Source organism: Hemitrygon akajei, unplaced genomic scaffold (genome assembly GCF_048418815.1).
Source record: "Hemitrygon akajei unplaced genomic scaffold, sHemAka1.3 Scf000153, whole genome shotgun sequence".
NCBI classification, from domain to species: domain Eukaryota; kingdom Metazoa; phylum Chordata; class Chondrichthyes; order Myliobatiformes; family Dasyatidae; genus Hemitrygon; species Hemitrygon akajei.
Window position 1 is genome coordinate 296407 of NW_027332039.1, and position 20917 is coordinate 317323.

Below are 20917 nucleotides of genomic sequence, written 5' to 3' on the forward strand. Positions count from 1 at the left end.
GAGGGAGGCGGGCCGAGTTTTATAGGAATATGAGAGGCACAAACAGCGTAGACAGCCTGAGGAGCAAATGTCTAACACTAGAGGGCGAGCGTTTAAGGTGAACAGAGGAACACGACCTCATTAGTCTTTGTTTATGTACTATTTATTTAGTTTGTAATTCCGTGTACTTTTCTACCTTTCCCTGACACTGCTACTGTAGAACAATTCGCTTCTGCAATGTTAAACCTGTCTCAGAATGGTTCAAGGAGATGTGTGTTGCAACATTAGTAAAACATGAAACGATAGTTCAATTGGTTCAGAACAGCACAGTGAGCGGAACGGCCTGTTCCCCTGCGGTACTGTCCCATGCTTGTGAAATCACGGCCGGAGTACTGTCTGCATCTCGGGTCGCCGCCACAGGAAGGACGTGATTAACCTGGAAAGGAGCAGTAAGGATTAACGACTTTTGTTTCCTGGACTGGAGGATTCGTATCCGAAGGAGACTGGATAGAGACGGAGGGTGATGAAACACTGATTCCCCCCTCCGACAGCACAGATCCCACTTTTGAATGTGAATGGAACGTATGTGGGATCTGTAGGAGAATTAAATTCATTCAATGTGTAGGGGCATTAAAGTGTTTAATTTTAAGCACATATGTGAGACGTTAACGATATAGCTCCCCCTCCCGATCCTTCTCGTTATGGACCTATATCGTTAACGTCTCATTTACGTAAACTTATGGGACGTTTGTTAATCTAGCATTATATTTTGGAAGAGAGGTGATGTATCGTTTTATCAGACTGGGTTTAGGAAGGGTAGAATGACATTAAGTAGAGTTTTATGTTTGGAAGACGATACTGATACTGTTGAAGTGTTGTTAAATAAAGTTGTAATAGCAGGGTTTTTAATATTGAAAAGGCAGATGATATTTACGGAAGGAAGGGCTTTTGATGAAATTATGGACATCAGGAGGGGAGATTGTATCATCTTTTCTGAGTTTATTTTAATTTGGACGGTCTCTGCAAGTAAAGGTAGGAAAGATACATTCTAGTTTCTATGGGATCGAGAATGGTATCACACAAGGCAGTATTTGCAACTCTTTATTGTATAATATTTTGACTAATGCTGGTTTCTCTGAGAATGCGTGGTTAAATTACTATGTACAGCTGAAGGAGCTTTCTGGATTAGAGGTAGACATTTGAAATTAAGTGTATGGAGGCTGCATTTAGCGATTAATATATTTAAACAATAGGCAAATAGCTTTCGGTAGCTAAACACAAGTTATGTGTTTTACAAACAGGACTAATGGACCTGCCATTGATCTGAAATTATATGATCAAACTCTTGGAGACGAGTCTGTGCTGAGACTTCTAGTCGTGGGTGTATAATAAACCGACATGGATGCACCATATCAGTAAAATAATTGATAAATGTAAAGGAGCATTAAATATTCTCAGGTATCCATGTCTGTATTCTTGGGGTGTTACACGAACATCTTTTTTGATCATTTATATTTGTTTAATTGGATCTGTTCCTGATTATGGATCAGCTTCATCTTCTACTTTAAAATGCCTCTGTGTGATTCAGAACACGGGCTTTGAAATTGTGTTGTGGTGCAGTAGATTCGCGCCCTATCAGGCCTCACTGCTTGAAATTGTACAATCACCCTGACAACTGCGGCGGCTGAACTTGATGTTAACATGGATTAATTTGATGGGGCAAGGAAAAGATCATCCTGTTAAAGGCGTGTTGGTGGACTGCGGTGACGTCACGAAGAGTGCTTTTAGTGTTGGGTGGCTGAGCTCTTATCACGCTCGGAATATGGGTTTGTTGATTCATGCAATATGTCCCACTGTCGCGTTCTCGGTAACCCCGCCCTGTTTTACTAGTGACTTCCGCTGATTTTGGGCTGAACAGTTTAATAATGTTTAAGGATGCTGTCATGTTTGAGATTCTGTTAGCTCATCAGTATATTCAGGAACATTATTATGATATGTGAACCATTCATCATTAACCAGGTTAATCATTTTAACCATTTTTGCAAACGGATTGAAAGATGATGTAACTGGGAATGTTGGCGGAACACTTTTTTTCTGACTGAATTAAAGGAAAGGATAGAGAAATGACTTACCTACCATTTATCAGTACATACGGCAAAACTGGTTGCCATCTGTTTTCGGCTTACAGGGTATGAAGGAAATTTGCCCAGATAAATTTGTAATTCGTTCAGATTCCTTTTCGGTTTTGATGAGTCTTAAAACAGATTACTTCAGTAATAGATGAGATTTATTGTTAGAAACTCATCAAATAACTCATCATTATTTCCTGTTCAATGTATTAGTTTATATGTCTAATTCTCAAGGCTCTCTGCACATAGAGGGTTTGAGGGGAATGAGCGGGTTGACTGTTTAGGTATAAAAGTTGTTAAACTGTTCAACTGCCAACTGTCGATAAAGAGCTTCCACCTAGGAAATCAGCAGGTAAGGGGTTTTAGTGTTAATAATTGTGGGCTTATGGCAAGACTGGTGGGATAATGGTCACAATGGGAGACACCATTACAGAATACATAAAAGTGCTGGATTTATGGGAGAAGGGGTTAAAACAAGAATAGTTTTCCAATTAGCAATACTATACCTCATGTCGTGTTGGTAAACATCACTCTGGGCCGTGTACGTTTTGTCAATATGAAACAGTTGAACACATATTAATTCAGTGTGAAGCGTATCAGAAAGAATGAAATCAAATGGAGGTTTCATTACAATCTTCGGGGTAGTTAGATTTCATTTAAAAACTTACTGAAGTAATGGGAGTGACTTTAATTTAATTCACAATATTGCGTTTCATTCCGTACGATCTCTGCGACTCTGGGATAAGTTACCTTTCAAATGGAAAAACAATAGAATCGGTCAGGGTTTTATTTCCCAATTCTGCGCACCACACTCCAGTCCAGATGGTGGCGGCATCAGCGTCTTGAAGTGGGAGTGTCGACCGTCGTTTGTCCAAATCCCGCCCTATTTCTTCACGTTAGCCCATCATTCAAGGGACAGCGGAGACTGTTGTGATAATATTGGAATAGCCAACTAGCATCGTACTCTACGCCGCCGACATGGTGGAACGTCGGACTGTGAGGATGGCAGAAGGGAATGGAAATAGATGCAAATATCCACTGACCAATGGGTTTGCGCCTTCCGGAACAGTTCTTCGACTCTCATCTTCCAGGTCAAATGAGATACTGATCCTCCAGGACGGCATTTTGCCCCACCCCACACACAAACTATGCTAATGTCCCATAGCTGCCGGACGATGGGATAATCGGCCTGGGAATAACACCTGGGAAATCAGGTGGTGAACGTGAGGGGCTGGACACGGACAGGAAACACTGCGGCCGCCTCCGGCTTTACTCAGGACGCGGCTTTATTAATGAACCGAAGCACCGAGGTGACCGGATATTTCACCGCGCTGATCACCTGCTCCCTGAATTTCAACTGAGTCACCAGGTAAATAAATGTGTTCGTGCAGCAGCTGAAATTCTTCAGCAAAACCCCGACGTACATAAAGATCCATTCAGAAACATTGAAATCGAATCCTTTTCCTGAGACCTGATAATATATGAAATTTACAACCGCCGTCATCCACAGGAGGATGAAGCTGCCGGAGAGGGTGAAGAGTAAAACTACAGACCTCCTCCTGCTCTCCATCTCCGGATCACTGCGGTTCTCCCCCTTGCTCTGACCCTTCAGCCCCTTACGGACCCGACTGGCCACTAAAATGTGTCTGACTGTCAGAGCGTTGAGCAGCAGGATCCCAGCGAAAGGGAGGAACGGAACAAAAACCGTATCGAGCCAGTCATATGCTACCCACCCGGGGTCAGTGTGATAATTGTCCTTGGTAATACAGAGCCACGGTACATTATTAATGATCACTGCGGGTTCCAGTGTGAAGTATCGGGGAACGTTTCTCAGACAGGTCAGTACGCCGGTTGTTGTTAGAACCACAGCCGCAGTTTTCCCGGTGCTATATTTTGTTTTCAGCTTCTGGCAGCAAATGGCGACAAACCGGTCAAAGGTGAAAGTGACGGTGAACCAGACAGAACAGTGTGTGGCTGTGAACTTCAATACAGTGATAACACTGCACACAGGGGTGATGTCCAGAAAACTCCACCGGAAATAATACCAACTGATTTCAAATAAAATGATCTCGGTAACAACGGTCAGTAGATCGGCCGCTGCCATGGCCACCAGGTAGCGACTGGTGCAGGTAGAGAGGCCGCACTTTCCCCGGGACAGGATCACAATCGCCAATAAATTCACTGGAGAGAGAAAGAATAGACACTGGACATTACTGAACACATTCTGCGGAAATTTACAACGGATCGGTTTTCATCTGAAGATCAGGAGTGCTAGAGTCTGTGAACCGTTGTTAATCCAACATCAGACAGGGGTCACACTGTCACTAACTTGCCCTCTTCAATGTGGAGTTAAGTCGCTGTGTGGGCAAACGTCCGCGATAAAAACGAACTGCACGATCAACACAATCGGTGCTGATCCCGATTCCAGTCACTGATTGAGCCGGTTTCACTGATTTAACCGTGACTGACCAGGTCTCTGGAAACTCAGTATCTGACTGGGCCGAGAAGCGATACAGAAGGGAGCAACGCACATAAAATACTGGAGGAACTCAGCAGGTCAGGCAGTTTCATGGAATTGAACAAACTCTCCGGTCCTTTTCACCCTGTACACATCAGACTTCCAATATAACTCGGAGTCCTGCCATGTGAAGAAGTTCGCTGATGACACGGCCATAGTGGGGTGTGTCAGGAATGGACAGGAGGAGGAGTATAGGAAACTGATACAGGACTTTGTGATATGGTGCAACTCAAACTACCTGCGTCTCAATATCACCAAGACCAAGGAGATGTTGGTGGACTTTAGGAGATCTAGGCCTCATATGGAGCCAATGATCATTAATGGAGAATGTGTGGAGCAGGTTAAGACCTACAAGTATCTGGGAGTACAGTTAGACGAGAAGCTAGACTGGACTGCCAACACAGATGCCTTGTGCAGGAAGGCACAGAGCCGACTGTACTTCCTTAGAAGGTTGGCGTCATTCAATGTCTGTAGTGAGATGCTGAAGATGTTCTATAGGTCAGTTGTGGAGAGCGCCCTCTTCTTTGTGGTGGCGAGTTGGGGAGGAAGCATTAAGAAGAGGGACGCCTCATGTCTGAATAAGCTGGTAAGGAAGGCGGGCTCTGTCGTGGGCAAAGTACTGGAGAGTTTAACATCGGTAGCTGAGCGAAGGGCGCTGAGTAGGCTACGGTCAATTATGGAAAACCCTGAACATCCTCTACATAGCACCATCCAGAGACAGAGAAGCAGTTTCAGCGACAGGTTACTATCGATGCAATGCTCCTCAGACAGGATGAAGAGGTCAATACTCCCCAATGCCATTAGGCTTTACAATTCAACCGCCAGGACTTAAGAACTTTTTTTTAAAGCTATTATTAATGCTTTTTGAGTTAGTGATTTAGATGCATATCATATTTTTATTGAGTTAAGTATTGTATGTAATTAGTTTTTCTACAACAAGTGTATGGGACATTGGAAAAAAGGTTGAATTTCCCCATGGGGATGAATAAAGTATCTATCTATCTATCTATCTATCTATCTATCTATCTATCTATCTATCTATCTATCTATCTATCTATCTATCTATCTATCTATCTATCTATCTATCTATCTATCTATCTATCTATCTATCTATCTATCTATCTATCTATCTATCTATCTATCTATCTAACTCTAGTTTCTGTCCGAGATCCCTCGTCTGGACGAAGTGGGGCCCCGATTTCCGACGGGTCTCAGAGGGAAAGCAGATTCAAGCTAATAACCTAAGGCTGAGTTAATGGATTAATTCTACAGCGCAGTTCAGTTCGATATCACACGATAGCAGATCCGTCAACACTGGTTCAGGTGATCACACCCAATCACTGACCAACAGACAGTAGGATCGGACTGTGACAGACTTGGTAACGAGAAGTAAAACACAGGACCAGGGGTTCTGTCTGATCAATAACTCAGGAACTGGGAACTTCACGATGTAAAACCCTCCGAGGTACAACTTCCCTGGAAGGTGCTGCCCCCAGCACTGGGATAAATCTGGACAAATTCCCATTTAAACCCACCCTGTCACACCTTTCTATGGAGCTGCCTGTACCCAGCAATGGGACTGCTCTGGAAAAGGCTCCACTGAAATCCTCGCCGTCACACCCTCCCGGAGAGCTGCTTGCCCCCAGCACTGGGAAAAATCTGGACAAATTCCCATTTAAACCCACCCTGTCACACCTTTCTATGGAGCTGCCTGAACCCAGCAATGGGACTGCTCTGGAAAAGGCTCCACTGAAATCCTCCCCGTCACACCCTCCCGGAGAGGTGCTTGCCCCCAGCACTGGAGAAACTCTGTACAAAGTCCCGTTAAAGGTAAGAACAACGTTCGAGTCGATCCCGTGAGTTAGAGGAGAGGCAGCGGTTTAGTTCCGGTTGTCGTTAAATATAAAATATCAGAATACGGAACTGACAGGATCGATACCTCTGACGGAGATGTACACAATGACCATCAAGTTAAAAGCTTGTTAAATGATCATAAACAGCATCACACCAGTAAACACTCAAAAATACCGAACATGAATTGCTCTGCTCACTCACCAGGAACTCCAATGACGGCAATCCACACGAACAATATTTTCTGCACACTCAAGTACCTTTGGGCAATTGAGGACATTGTCTCTGTCCAATGATCCGTCTGTGCCACAGGTGATCTCTCGGAATGACATGTCGAGGTAGCACTTGCCTTGGGTTTTTAAATCCATTTAGCGACTCCACAGGGACAGATTTCAACAGATTTAAAAATAAAGATTTTTTAATTATTTACAAATCATTTACGCCAGACTCGTGAAATCCCCGCGGTGACAGAATGTGATTAAATTAAAGATTTAATATTTAGACCATTGGTAGGAGATAGTTTGTCCCAACAAAGGTGTCTGAACCTGACAGGTATCTTATCAATTAATTGTGCTTCCACTGTAAATATGAACATCAAAGGAACCTGTCACAGCGGTGCGGACATGGCCGGAGTGCGCAGCGAGAGACACTGAAGCAGTTCGACAGTGCACAGACTTTAACGCCAACAATGTCACAGGGAAAAGCAAACAAAAACGCTCGGCCAAACAGGCCGTGAACTAAAACTCTCAAATGGAAAACGAAGCCTACACTGCGGCTGAAAAGAACAAGTGAGAATTAAACGAAGATCGCTAGTCTTCAGATTCAGGTGACTCAACAGTCCAATTTCACAGGCAAGGATGAAAGGGAAGTGTTGCTGTGTCCTAGGTTCAAGTCCGGACAAAAACTACGACGGGGCGAATGCAGTTAAATACGATCACAATGAAATAATAATTGGCTGCCACGTGCATATTCGCGAGCGCAATTGCCGAATCTGCCGCGCTGCTGAATCCGTGGTTGTGACAGAAGCATTTGTCAGACACTGAATATTGAAGTAAATTGTGACATTCTAGCTTGTGAAATTATATTGAATCACCTACTGTTAGCATTCTCCTCAAGAATATAAACTCTCCATGCAGTTTGTGCTTGGCGCATTCTAATGAGCGGGTCCCCAAGAAACTGTCTGTCTGTGGTGATGAATAAACACTTTCATATTGAAGAAACCCTCCAGTTTCCTCAGTGACTGTCACAGGCAGAACATCAGGGGGCTCGTCCAGGTCCACTCCTAATCCTAATGCATGGCCATCAAACTCAGCAGTCTAGTGGTGGGGGGTGGGGGTGAGTGTGTTCTGATCATCTCACCCCGTATGTGTCAAAGAGCTGTGGATAGCGGGACATTGATAGGATGCGAAACTTTGCTGAGCAGTGGCAGCTGGAGTTCAAACCAGATAAGTGTGAGGTGGTTCATTTTATTATGTCAAATGTAATGGCGGATATAGTATTAATTGTAAGACTATTGACTGTGTGGAGGATCAGAGGGATCTTGGCGTCCGAGTTCATAGGACACTCAAAGCTGCTCCGCAGTTTGACTCTCTGGTCAAGAAGGCATTGACCTTAATCATCCGTGAGTTTGAGTTTAGGAACCGTGAGGTGATGTTGCAGTTATATAGGACCCTGATCAGACCCCACTTGGAGTACTGTGCTCAGATCTGGTCGCCTCACTACAGGAAGGATGTGGAAAATGGCTGCCTGAACCATAAAAAATATAAGAACAGAGGTCAAAATTCAAAATAGCTTCATGATTAATGTATGAACAAATGAGACAATCTTGACGTACAGAAAAGCTGGATGAACTCAGCTGGTCGGGCAGCATCCGTTGAAAGGAGCAGTCAACGAAGGGTCAGGACGAAGGGTCATGACGAAGGGTCTCGATCCAAAACGTTGACTGCTCCTTTCATCGGATGCTGTCCGACCTGCTGAGCTCATCCAGCTTTTCTGTACGTCTTGATCTGACCACAGCATCTGCAGTGTACTTTGTGAGACAATCTTGAGTTTTGTCACGTCTCCGACTCAGCAGACACCCCCACATGCACATTGGATTATCCAAGAGCAAGTATCATTTCAAATAGTTCACAGAACGGCTGCGTCCGCCTGAGTAAATAGCAAGAAGCAATTTCAGTCCAAACTGCATTTATTACTGAAGTATCTATGACTAATACAAGTTCGAGAGTTGTCACACCTCCATATCCTGACAACCCCGAAATACGTGCGCACCCCCAAATCAATGACATCGCTCCCAAACTACTGATTCTCCAAAATCCGCGTGCACCCTCAAATCCGCAGACTTCGCCAAATCTCTGCACACCCAAATTCGTTTGTGCCCCAAAACTCGTGTGCACACCTAAATCAGTGTGTGCCCCACATCTTCCAACTCTCCGAATCCGCCTGCACCCCAACATTCGCTGGTAAAAAGCCATTTCTGTGCACAGCACATCCCCAAATCCCTGTACATCCTATATTCTCTAAAACACCCCTAATTCAGCGCATATTCTCAAATCCGTCTGCACCCACAATCCGTGCCTGACCCTGCCGCATGCAAATTCGATGATCCCATCGCAATCGCTTCATACAGTTCACAAAATGGCTGTCTGCATTAAAAAAAATACAGGACAGAGCTCAAAGATCATATTGGATTTATTATTTTTTTTATAAACCGAACACGTCACGTACAGTGAAGCTCAAAAGGCCACCTTCATTACTACTCCTTAACTGCAGCTATCAGCCAATCTTCTATCCATGTTAGCGATTTCTTTTTCTCTATCCTACCTGTTATTTCCTCAAAGAATTCAACTGATTTTCCAGGCAAGAATTCCAACAGATCAGATCTTACAGGCACGATTTCCCTTAAACAATCTGTGCTAAACGGCCTACTTTGTCATGTGCCTCCAAGTACCCTGAAATCACATCTTTAATCATGGACTCCAACACTTACCAACCTAACTGACCTGAGTGATGCTAACTCACCTATAATTTTCTTTCTTTTGCCTCCTTCCCCCTTAAAGAGTGGAGGGACATTCGCCATTTTCCAGTCTTCCACAGCAATTCCAGAATTTGGTGACTCTGGATCAGTCATTGATATTAACTCAACAATCTCTTCTGCTGCCAGGTGACCTATCTACCTTCAAACCTTTCAGCTTCCAAAATACCTTCTTATTAGTAAAGGCAGCTCACACATTTCTATTGTCTGATATTCCGATGTTCAGGCGTTCTGCTGCTGTCTACCATGGTGGAGACTGACGCAAAATAACATTGACTTGATCTGCTATTTTTTGTTCTGCTTTGCCCCCTCTCCAGCATCATTTTACAGTTGTCTGATATCCACTTTACCTCTCTTGTACGCTTTGTGAGGAATATCTGAAAAAGGGGATTTCTGGTTTCCTCTTTTATGTTACTGCCTAGATTACCCTGACATTCATCGTTTCTGTCCTCACTGCTTTGTTTTCTTTGCATGCCGCATTGAGATGGCTGAGAGCGTTATGACGCGGCAGGGCCAGAACCAGAGGCGTGGAATGACATGAGATTCAGGAGGTTGAAGTACTAGGTCAGGCTGAAAATGTCAGGGTGTTGGGGCTGGAGGACAGGACAGGTAAGTTCAGATCACGGCACTGCGGGGTTTCCTTGTCTCTGCGCTGGTCTGCAATAAACGGGCTCCTGAATCGGCTGCAGTGATGACTGGTTCTGTGGCTTTAGACTCACTATCGAGCACTTCAGTTCAATATGTTATGTGCTGACTTTTGTTGTCTGCAGGATCTGTTTCTTTTTTCTGTACATCGGGTGTTTGACGGTCTTCTTTCTTTAATAAGTTCCATGAGATTTCTTTGTTTTGTGGCTGCCGGTATGGAGACGAGTCTCAAGGTTGTATGCAGTATATATACATTGATAATAAATGTACTTTGAACTTCTGAACGTCGATACTGTTGAGTTATAAAAGCTTTCCATTCCTCTAGCTTTCTACAAATAGTTGCTATATTCTATGCCCCTTCTTTTGCTTAGCCTCATCCTCCCTTTAAAATACTTCTTCTTCGGGATATATCTATACTGCGCCTTCTGAATTTCTTGCAGAAGGCGTAGCATTGACGCAGAGGTACAGCGGTACGTAAAGGTGTTGAGACAGGTAAATAGAATGAAGGCATCCAGTGGGATACCTGTCGTTATTAGGAAAGTACTGAACAGAACTCTTGGAAGGACTTCTTAAAACATGAATTGTTTGAAAAGCTTGAAAAGTGTATACTTCTGGTGTCACACGACAGAAAATGTTTAATTGCACTGGAGATTCATCAGAATGTGTGGTATGGACTGAGGTACAAGGAGAGACCGCATTGGTGGGAACAATGATCTCCTGGAGCATCTAACGTTGAGAGGTGATCTTAACGAAGACAAGGAACATGAGGTGCATCGATAATATAAATGGAGACCGCCTTTTCAAGCCCGAGGGGGTGGTTGTAAAACTCAAGGACATAGATTTTCCGTAAGAGGAGAAAGACTAAAAGGGGACATTTTATCCACAGACAATGATGGGGATGTGGAAGGAGCGACTATAGAAAGTGGTAGGGTTGGGTTCAGCTAGAGGGTTTAAAGGATTTCTTTACAGGCTAATGGATAGTACCTGATCACAGGGTTATGGGCTAAACGCAGGCAAATGGGGTGAATTCAAGTGGGCATGGACCATTTGGAAGGAACCACACTTTCTGTTCGTTGGGACTCTGTGATTCCAGACAGAATAACAAGGAGAGTTTTAAGAAGAAGAGTGTGAGGTTTCGAAGGGATCTGAGGAATAATTGCCTCTGAAGGTTACCATCTGGAACATAATGACGGAGGACATGTTGCAGGCAGGTATTTAAACACCATCTCTTTGATCATTTGAATCACCAAGGCAGAGAAGGCAATAGACCAAACGCTGAATTGGAGAAGGCAGATAACTGGGATATAATGATGAGCCGAAATCCCTGTTTCACTACTTATATGCCGGTTCCTTAGCTTTTACACAGGCCTTTTGATCATAGTTAAAGACTGTAAAGTTTTATGAGATTTTTTTATTTATTCGCCTTGTGCAGGTGCCGGTGGGCAAGTTATACACGGGTTTCTGAGATAGAGATTGGGATCCCACAAGGCAGTATTTATTATTTCTTATTATAATTAATAATATTTTCTCTGAGATAGGTACAGGGGTGTGTAAATCACTATTTGCAGATGATGAAGGTTTATGGATTAGAAATAGAAATGTGATTTTAACTGTATATAGGATGTCATTAGCAATTAATCCGTTGGCAAATCGATGGGACTTAACTTTCAGTGGCAAAAAACACACAAGTCGAGTGTTTTATAAACAGGATTAATCGACCTGCGCTTGATCTGAATTCATCTGATCAAACTCTTGAAGACGTGTCAGTGGTGAGATTCCCAGGCAGGTGGATGCACAATGAGCTGACATGAAAGCACCGTGTCAGTAAAATAATTGATAAATATAAAGGAGCAATAAATATTCTCGGTGTCTCTGTGGATATTCTTCGGGAGCGACATGAAAACCTCTGCTGACCATTTACATTTGTTTCATTAGATCTTGTCTTGATTCTGTGGCTCATGGATCAGCTTCATCTCCAACTTTCAAATGTTTGGCTGTGATACAAGCACAGGCTTTAAGATTCTGTTGTGGTGCAGTAAGGTCGTCTCCTGTTTCAGGTTTACTGATTGCTTTTGCGGAGGTTGAATTTAATGTTAACTTACTGGATTAACTTGAAGGAGCAAAGAAATGATCATCCTGTTGGAGGTGTGTCGGAGGACTGTTGGGAACATCACAAGAAGAGTGCTATAGTTTTGGGTGCTTGGGTTCTTATTACGCTGGTAATGCGGGTTCGTTGAAATATGCAATATGTTCCACTGAGGCATTCTCGGTAACCCCAACTTGTTTTTGTAAATGCCTTTGTTGATTTTGGGGTACACGGTTTAATAAAGTCTCAGGATTTTGTTATGCCTGAGAATCTGTTAGTTCATTGGTATATTAAGGAAGTTTATTGTGATATGTTAACCATTTTACAGAAGGATCGAAATATAATTTAACTGGGATTGTCGGTGTGGCTGTTTTTGTGCCCAGATTATAGGTAATGATAAAGAAACGATATTGACCGATTTCTGGAGAACAACCTTCTCGATGCACTTTCAGATGAAGCACGTGACTCCATCGTGAACTTGGTCACGTCCTCATCATGGGAGACAATCCAATTGATGTCATCCAAGCGGTCCTGTAGCATGAAGACCGATTGGTCGACCAACAGTGGACGGTTCACCTGTTTCAGCTTTTGCCTGTACATCGGCAGAAGCCGGATCAGAGAGTGATCTGATTGTTGAAGTGTGGTCGGAGTAGCACTTTGTAAGCGTTATGGAAAGGTCGAGTGTGCCAGTTCCCTGAGCGCTCACCTGGATGTGCTGACAACACTTCGGAGGGACTTCAGTCAGCGATGCTGGATTAAAGTCACGGCGACAATGAAGGCAGCCTCTCGGTGGGCAGTCTTCAGCGTGTTGAGGGTTTCGTACAGTTCCTTGAGAGCCAGGTCAGTATCAGCCTGGGGCGGAATGTACACTGCTGTGATGATAACACCGTGAACTCCCTGGGCAGCCAGTAGGGTCTAAACAGCTGCTCCACATCTGGGGAACAAAGGATTGGAGCACATGCATATTCTGGGGGTTGCACCAAGCATTGTTGACCATGAAGCATACCCCACCTCCTTTACTCTTCCCAGTGAGGGTTTTCCACCTGTCCATAGGGAACAGGGAGAACCCAGAGGGTTCGATGGCGTGGTCCGGTGTCTCCTCCGTCCACCAGGTCTCCACAAAGCACAAAACGTTACATTATTTTTTTTCCCGCTGGTGAGAGATTTTGGCTGTCAGTTCACACAGCTTGTTGTCCAGGGACTGGGTTCTAATCGCGCTGGGAATATGCGTTCGTTGGATTATGCAATGTGTCCCACTATCGCGTTCTTGGTAACCCCACATTGTTTTTCTCAATGCCTTTGATCTGTTCTTGATTATGTCTATGTGGCTTATGGATCAGCTTCATCTTCAAATTAAAAATGTTTGTATGTGATACAATTACAGACTTAATAAGATTGTGTTCTAGTGCAGTAATGTTGTCTCCTGTTTTAGCTTTACTGATTGCAATGGGACAATTGCCCTCAAAGTAACAGAGGTTCAAGTTGATCTCAACATACTGGATTAATTTGCGGGGCAAGGAAATGATCATCCTGTTAAAGGTGTGCTGGAGGACGGTTGGGGACATCACAAGAAGAGTGTTTTTTGTTCTGAGTGGCTGGGTTCTTATCACGCTGGGAATATGGGTGTATTTGATGATACAATATGTCCCACTGTAGCTTTCTCTGTAACCACACCTTGTTTTTTCCAATGACTTCAGTTGAGTTTAGGTTACACGATCGGATTCAGTTCTGCCTGAGAGTCTGTTGGTTCATCAGCCTATTAATGAAAGTTATTATCATACAGTAACCATTTTTACAGATGAATCAAAAGATAAGTTAACTGGGGATGTTGGTGTGGCTGTTTTTGTGTGCCTGAATTGCAGGTAATGGTAAAGAAATGACTTATAGTCATTTATCAGCATAGGAAGCAGAATTCTTTCCCAACAGTATAGGCTTACAGTGGTGGAGGAAATTGGTCCTTGTAATTTGCTCAGAATACATTTCGGTTTTGATGAATGTTAAACAGGTCATTCTGGCGGTAGGTCAGATTGACTGTTGGAAACTTGTCAAACGGTATTTAATATATAAAGTTTGATTTATATGTCTGCACATTATGGGCCCTGCACATCACACTGTTGAGGGAAATGATGATGTTGACTGTTTAGCACCAAAAGCTGTTAAATGTTAAGCTGTGGATATAGACCTTCCACTTAGCAAATTAGAAGCTAAAGGGTTGGTAGTGTTAAGAATTAGGGGCTTATGGAAAGACGTAGGACAATGGACATAAGGACAGACACCTTTACAGAATATATAAACCTGTTGGGTTTATACAAGAAGGGCTTAAAATAAGGGAAGGAATGATATTGACTCGACTTAGAAATGCCCACACTATGCTTAATTATGCCTTGTAACTAATTGGAAAACTTCATTCTGTGTCGTGTACATTTTGTCATTATGAAACTGTCGAAATACATACTATTTCAATGTGAAGCGTACAAGGCTGAAGAAAAATTAAATGCAGTCTTCAGTACAATCTTTGCGATGGTAGATAGTTTTCATATAAAAACTATTAAATTATGGGACTGACTTTAAATCAATTCACAGTTTGAGCTGGAAAAGGCATGTAATAATTGTGTTAAACCTAAGGAAATGACATATAGGGTAGCAAAGGTGAGTGGGATGTTGGATTATTGGGATGCTCTTAAAATCCAACAAAAGGCAACAAAAAAAGCCATAAGAATGGTCAAGACGAAATATGAGAGCCAACTGGCCAATAATATAAATCAGGATACTAAAAGTTTAGTTTTCGGTTACATGAAGAGTGAAAGGGAGATGAGAGTTGATACTGGACCACTGGAAAATGATGCTGGTGAAGTAGTAATGGGGGACACCCTAATGGCAGATGAACTTAATGAACAATCTTCACTGTCTTTTCCGGTCAGCACCGCCCCCACTTGTCCTATTTAACTTGTCTCATTGTGGGTGGACTTTAGGACCCGCCGCCCGCAGCTGCTGCTGAATCCCCGATGTTTCTGTTCAGTTGACGGATGCGGTGAACGAGTTAAAATTAATCGATCGACAATTCTCATGTCGTGTTTATTTCACTCCATAGAAACATAGAACACTACAGCACAGAAAACAGGCCATTTGGCGCTTCATTTCGGTGTGGAAACCTCATTCCGCTCGTCCCATTGACCTGCACCCAGTCCGTAACCCTCCAGTCCTCTCCCATCCAGGTATCTATCCAATTTATTCTTAAAACTTAAGAGTGAGCCCGCATTTACCACGTCAGATGGCAGCTCATTCCACACTCCCACCACTCTCTGAGTGAAGAAGTTCCTCCTAATGTTCCCCCTAAACCTTTCCCCTTTCACCCTAAAACCATGTCCTCTCGTATTTATCGTTCCTAATCTAAATGGAAAGAACCTACTCGCATTTACTGTCTATATCCCCCATAATTTTGTAAACCTCTATCAAATCTCCCCTCATTCTTCTACGCTTCAAGGAATAGATTGCTAACCTGTTCAATCTTTCCCTGTAACTCAACTCCTGAAGACCTGGCAACATCCTAGTAAATCTCTGCACTCTTTCAATCTCTCCAACCTCTCCATGGATACCTCATGTCGGAACTTTCTGAACTAACCTCCCATGTGGGACCTTGTCAAAGGCCTTACTAAAGTTCATGTAGACAAAATCCACAGCCTTTTCTTCACCTACTTTCTTGGTCACCTCTTCAAAAAACTCTACTACATTCATTAAACACGATCTACCACGCACAAAGCCATACTGACAATCCTTAATCAGCCCTTGGCTGTCCAAATACTTGTAAATCCGATCTCTCAGAACATCTTCCAATAATTTACATACTACTGATGTCAGGCTCACTGGCCTTTAGTTACCTGGTTTTCTATTGGAGCCTTTTTTAAACAATGGAATAACAAGAGCTACCCTCCAATCCTCCGGCACTGCACCCGTGGCTGAAGACATTTTAAATATTTCTGTCAGGGCCACTGCAATTTCTACTGTAGTCTTTCTCAAGGTCCGAGGAAATATCAAGTCCGGCCCGCATATCTACCTTTATGCGCTGTAAAGCAGCAAGCACCTCCTCCTCTTTAATCTACAAATGTTCCATGACACTACTGCTTGTTTCCCTTCCTTCCATATACACTATGCCAGTTTCCTGAGTAAACACCGATGCAAAAAAACAGTTTAAGATCTCCCCCATCTCGTGAGGCTCCACACATAGATGATCACTCTGATCTTCTAGGGGACCAATTTTGTCACTTACTACCCTTTTACTCTTAATATACTTGTAGAAACCCTTCAGGGTTTCCTTCACATTATCTGCCAAAGCCACCTCATGTCTTTTTTTTCCTTCCTAATTTCCTTCTTCAGTATTTTCTTACGTTTTCTATACTCTTTAAGTAACTCATTTGCTCTTTGTTGAATCTACCTGCTATACACCTCTCTCTTTTTCTTAACCAGATCGCCAATATCCCTTGAAAACCTAGGTTCCCTGTGCCTGTTAACTTTGCCTTTTATCCTGGCAGGAATATGCAAACTCTGCCCTCTCAAAATTTCACATTTGCAGGCATTTCACTTACTGAACACATCCTTGTCAGGAAAAAAAAAACTTATCCCAATCCACTCTTCTTAGATCCTTTTTCATTTCCACAAAATTGGCCCTTCTCCAATTTAGAACCTCAACTCGAGGACCAGGCCTATCCTTATCCGTAATTAACTTGAAACTGATGTCAATATGGTCACTGGACCTAAAATGTTCGCCTACACATACTTCTGTCACTTGACCTGTCTGGTTTCCTGATAGGAGACCAAGTATTGCATCCTCTCTCGTAGGTACCTCTATATATTGATTTACAAAACTTTCCTGAAAACATTTCGCAAACGCCAAGCCATCTAGCCCTATTACAGGTTGGGAGTCACAGTCAATATGTGGAAAGTTAAAATCCCCTACTATTACAACTTCCTATTTCTTACATTGGTCTACTATCTTTATACAGATTTGCTCCCCCAATTCTCTCTGACTATTGGGCGGTCTATAATACACCCCTATTAGTGTGGTCACACCTTTCCCGTTCCTTAGCTCCACCCATATGACCTCTGTAGACAAGCCCTCCGGGCTGTCCTGTCTACGCACAGCTGTGATATTTTCCCTGACTAGTAATGCCACTCCTCCCCCTTTCATCCCTCCCCCTCTATCACGTCTGAAACAACGAATATTTCTATCATGTATAAACCTTAGGTGGGAGGTTATCTTTTTGTATTAATGTATTAAAAATAAATTATAAATTCTACCAATGAGAATTACAAATTCTCTTACTGAAGGATTCATATTCAAAATAGTATTCAACAAATCAGATTCTTGCATATATGGGAACTTAGATAATTAGTTTTTCTAAAAAAAAAGTCTAACGTGAAGATATTGCAGTAAGTGTGTACGAGAGAGAGAATATTTGCTAATTAACTCTTCAAAAGTCATCAATCAACCATGACAAAATAAAGCAGATCCCCTTAATCACTAAAGATTAAACAAGTTTGGGAGAGAGAACTTAATATGACCTTTGTTAATGAAGATGGTCAATTCTTCTTTAATATGTGCCAGTCAGTGTTTAATTCAATTTAAAATAGTTCACTGTTACTATTTAACAAAGGAGAGACTATCCAAAATATTTCCTAACATAGACAATTATTGCGATAGGTGTAAAACTGAAGTATCCACTTTTTCACATATGTTCTGGTTATGTTCTTCATCAAAATCTTTTTGGAAATCTTTAGTTTCCACCATTTCTAAAGCTCTGAAAATTAATTTACAACCTAATGTACAAACCTTTGATTTCTGTCTATACATGCAGTCCTCGCATGACCTTTATCCTCCTCCACCTCACTATCTGCTCTAACACTCTGGTTCCCCTCCCACTGCAAATCGAGGTTAACCCCCTTCCCCCCCCCCCCCCCCCCCGAACAGCACTGGCAAATCTACACGCAAGAATGTTAGTCCCCCTCCAGTTCAGGGGCAAACCGTCCCTTCAGAACAGGTCCCACCTTCCCGGGAACAAAGCCCAATTGTCCAGAAACATGAAGCCCTCCCTCCTGCACCATCTCCTTAGCCACGTATTCAGCTGCACTCTCCGCACATTTATATTTACAGGGACTTTACTCCTGACGCCGGTCCCGGGACCCGACCCTTTTACAGACCCGGAGCGGAACCGGAGCAGATTCTCAGCCATTGGTTTTCACCCCCGGTCGCAAAGAGAGGATAAAGTTTCCCCGTGAATTTATTCCCAGTGAAGGTGTGGAGATGGGACTTGGTCTCCGCGTTGTAAAATGAAACTGTCCCGGGATCGTAACTGAGATAAACTCCCACCCTCCCGGGGATGGGACCGGCAGCGAGACGCGACTCAGGGGAGGGGAGACCAGACAGGTCATAATCCCGATGTAACACGTCACCAACCCGCCCGATGACCCAGAATCCGGTCTCCGGACTCAGACTGAACCGTCTCTTCCTCTCCACAGACTCTGCGGCGACTCCCAGACACCAGACCCGATTCCCCGTCACCTCCACCTCCCAGTAATGTCTCCCCGATGTGAATCCCTCCGATCCCAGCACACAAGCCCAGTGTGTGAATCTCTTCCCGGTGTCAGGGAGATTCCTCCGGGTCGGGGTCCATCTCACACTCTTCCGATCCTCAGACACCTCGAGACACGGATTTGCCGTTTCCACATCCAGGGTGACAGAGACTAGGGGGAGAAGCAGAGAATTAGAGAGTCCCCAGGGATCGGGTGGAGACTCAGGCGGCGCAGCCCCGGGGAACGGGCGGAGACTCGGGCAGCGGGGTCCCGGGTATCGGTGGGGGGGGGGTGGGGGGGAGACTCGGGCAGCGCGGCCCCAATGATCGGGGGGAGACTCGGGCAGCGCGGCCACGGGGACCGAGGGGTTTTCCGCTGGACGGAGAGCAGAGAGACCCCTGGCCCTTGACTCCTCAGACAGGGGAAACATCCTTCCTCACTCCTGCCTGTTGACCCCTGAATGAATTTTGTGTTCCCATGAGATCTCCTCTCATTCTTCGAAACTGGGAACAGAGAACATAGAGCAGTACAGCACAGGAACAGGCCCGTCATACAACGTTCACTTTCATTTGTGAGTGTGAAGTGGGGGAGTGTGATGGTTTGAGACAGTAAAGGAGGTGATAATGGGAACCAGTAGGGGAGAGACGAATGGCAGATTGAACCAGGTGGGCAAGGGGTGGAAAGCCCGTGGGTGAACTATGTGTGTAGACGTAATGAGAAGTTGGAGGGGGCAAAGATGGTAGATGAGGATGACTTTGTCCCTTTCCCACAACCCCATCCCCCGCAGCCCCTCATTAGGACAGGGGATGATTTTGCAGGAACCCTTAAGCAACACAGGTCTTGATGAAGTGTTTCAGTCTGAACCGTGGACTGTTTACTCTTTTTCATGGAAACTTCCCGGCCTGCTGTTCCCCCAACAATTTGTGTGTGTTACTCTGCTTTAAATATACTCAATTATTTGGCCTCCACAGCTGCCTGTGGCAGATTCACTATCCTGTGGATAAAGGAATTCCTCCTCATCTCTGTCCTAAATTGACATCCCTATAGTCGAAGGCTGAGCTTACCGTTCTCGACCCACCCACATCCTCCCAACATGAACTCTTTCCAGACAGGTGTCAGAGAGATCTGGCGAGACCCTTCATCTGGACCTGTGTAGCTTGGATTACCGGCATCTGCAGATTTTCTCCTGTTTGATTTTTAAAGTAAACTTCTTGATTAGTCAGAGTCTCAAAAGTTATGGGGAGGAGGCGGGAGAATAGGGTTGTGTGCGATAATAAATCAGCTATTCTTCTAAACTCCAGTGAGTACAGGCCCAGAACCAACAAACACTCCTCATATGCTAACTCTTTCATTCCCGGAATCATTCTTGTGAGCCTCCTGGACCCTCTCCAATGCCAGCACATCTTTTCCGATATACGCGACCCAAAAATGCTCACAATACTCCAAGTGTGGTCTGACCAATGCCTTATAAAACCTCAGAATTACATCCTTGCTCTTGTATTCTAATCCTCTCGAAATGAAAGCAAGCATTGAGTTTGCAAATCTTACCATTGACACAAACTGCAAGTTAACCTTCAGGGAATCCTGCACAAGGACACCCATGTCCCTTTGCACCTCTGATTTTTGAATTTTCCCCCTGTTTATAGAATTGTCTATGTCTTTATTCCTTCAACCAAAGTCGTACCTGCCTAAGTTTGTACCTGTCAAACTCTATCTGTGCTACAAGATCCTTATTACGTATACTGGTGCATTCAAATAAGATCATAAGACAAAGCAGCAGAAGCCGGCCATTCGGCCCTTCGAATCTGCTCCACCATTTTATCATGAGCTGATCCATTCTCCCATTTAGTCCCACACCCCCACCTTCTCACCATGACCTTTGATGCCCTGGCTACGCATATACCTATGAATCGCTGTCTTAAATACACCCAATGACTTGGCCTCCACTGCTGCAAGAAATTCACAGATTCACCACCCTCTGGCTCAAAAAATTTCTTCGCATCTCTGTTCTGAATGGGCGCACTTCAATACTTAAGTCATGCTCTCTCGTACTAGACTCCCCCACCATGGGAAAGAACTTTGCCACACCCACTCTGTCCATGCCTTTT

General features: G+C 43.9%; 1 protein-coding gene across 1 annotated transcript in view; it reads right to left on the minus strand.

The window, feature by feature from the left end:
- Positions 1–2388: 2388 nt before the first annotated feature.
- The window catches only part of LOC140724026 (zinc-binding protein A33-like), a 65407-nt gene continuing 46878 nt past the window's right edge, over positions 2389–20917 (minus strand). Inside the window, exons 6-7 of the mRNA XM_073038512.1 lie at positions 18784–18980; positions 2389–2445 (exon numbers count right to left, since the gene is read on the minus strand). Of these exons, the coding sequence (XP_072894613.1) occupies positions 2389–2445; positions 18784–18980 (254 nt within the window). The remainder of the gene's footprint in view (positions 2446–18783; positions 18981–20917) is intronic.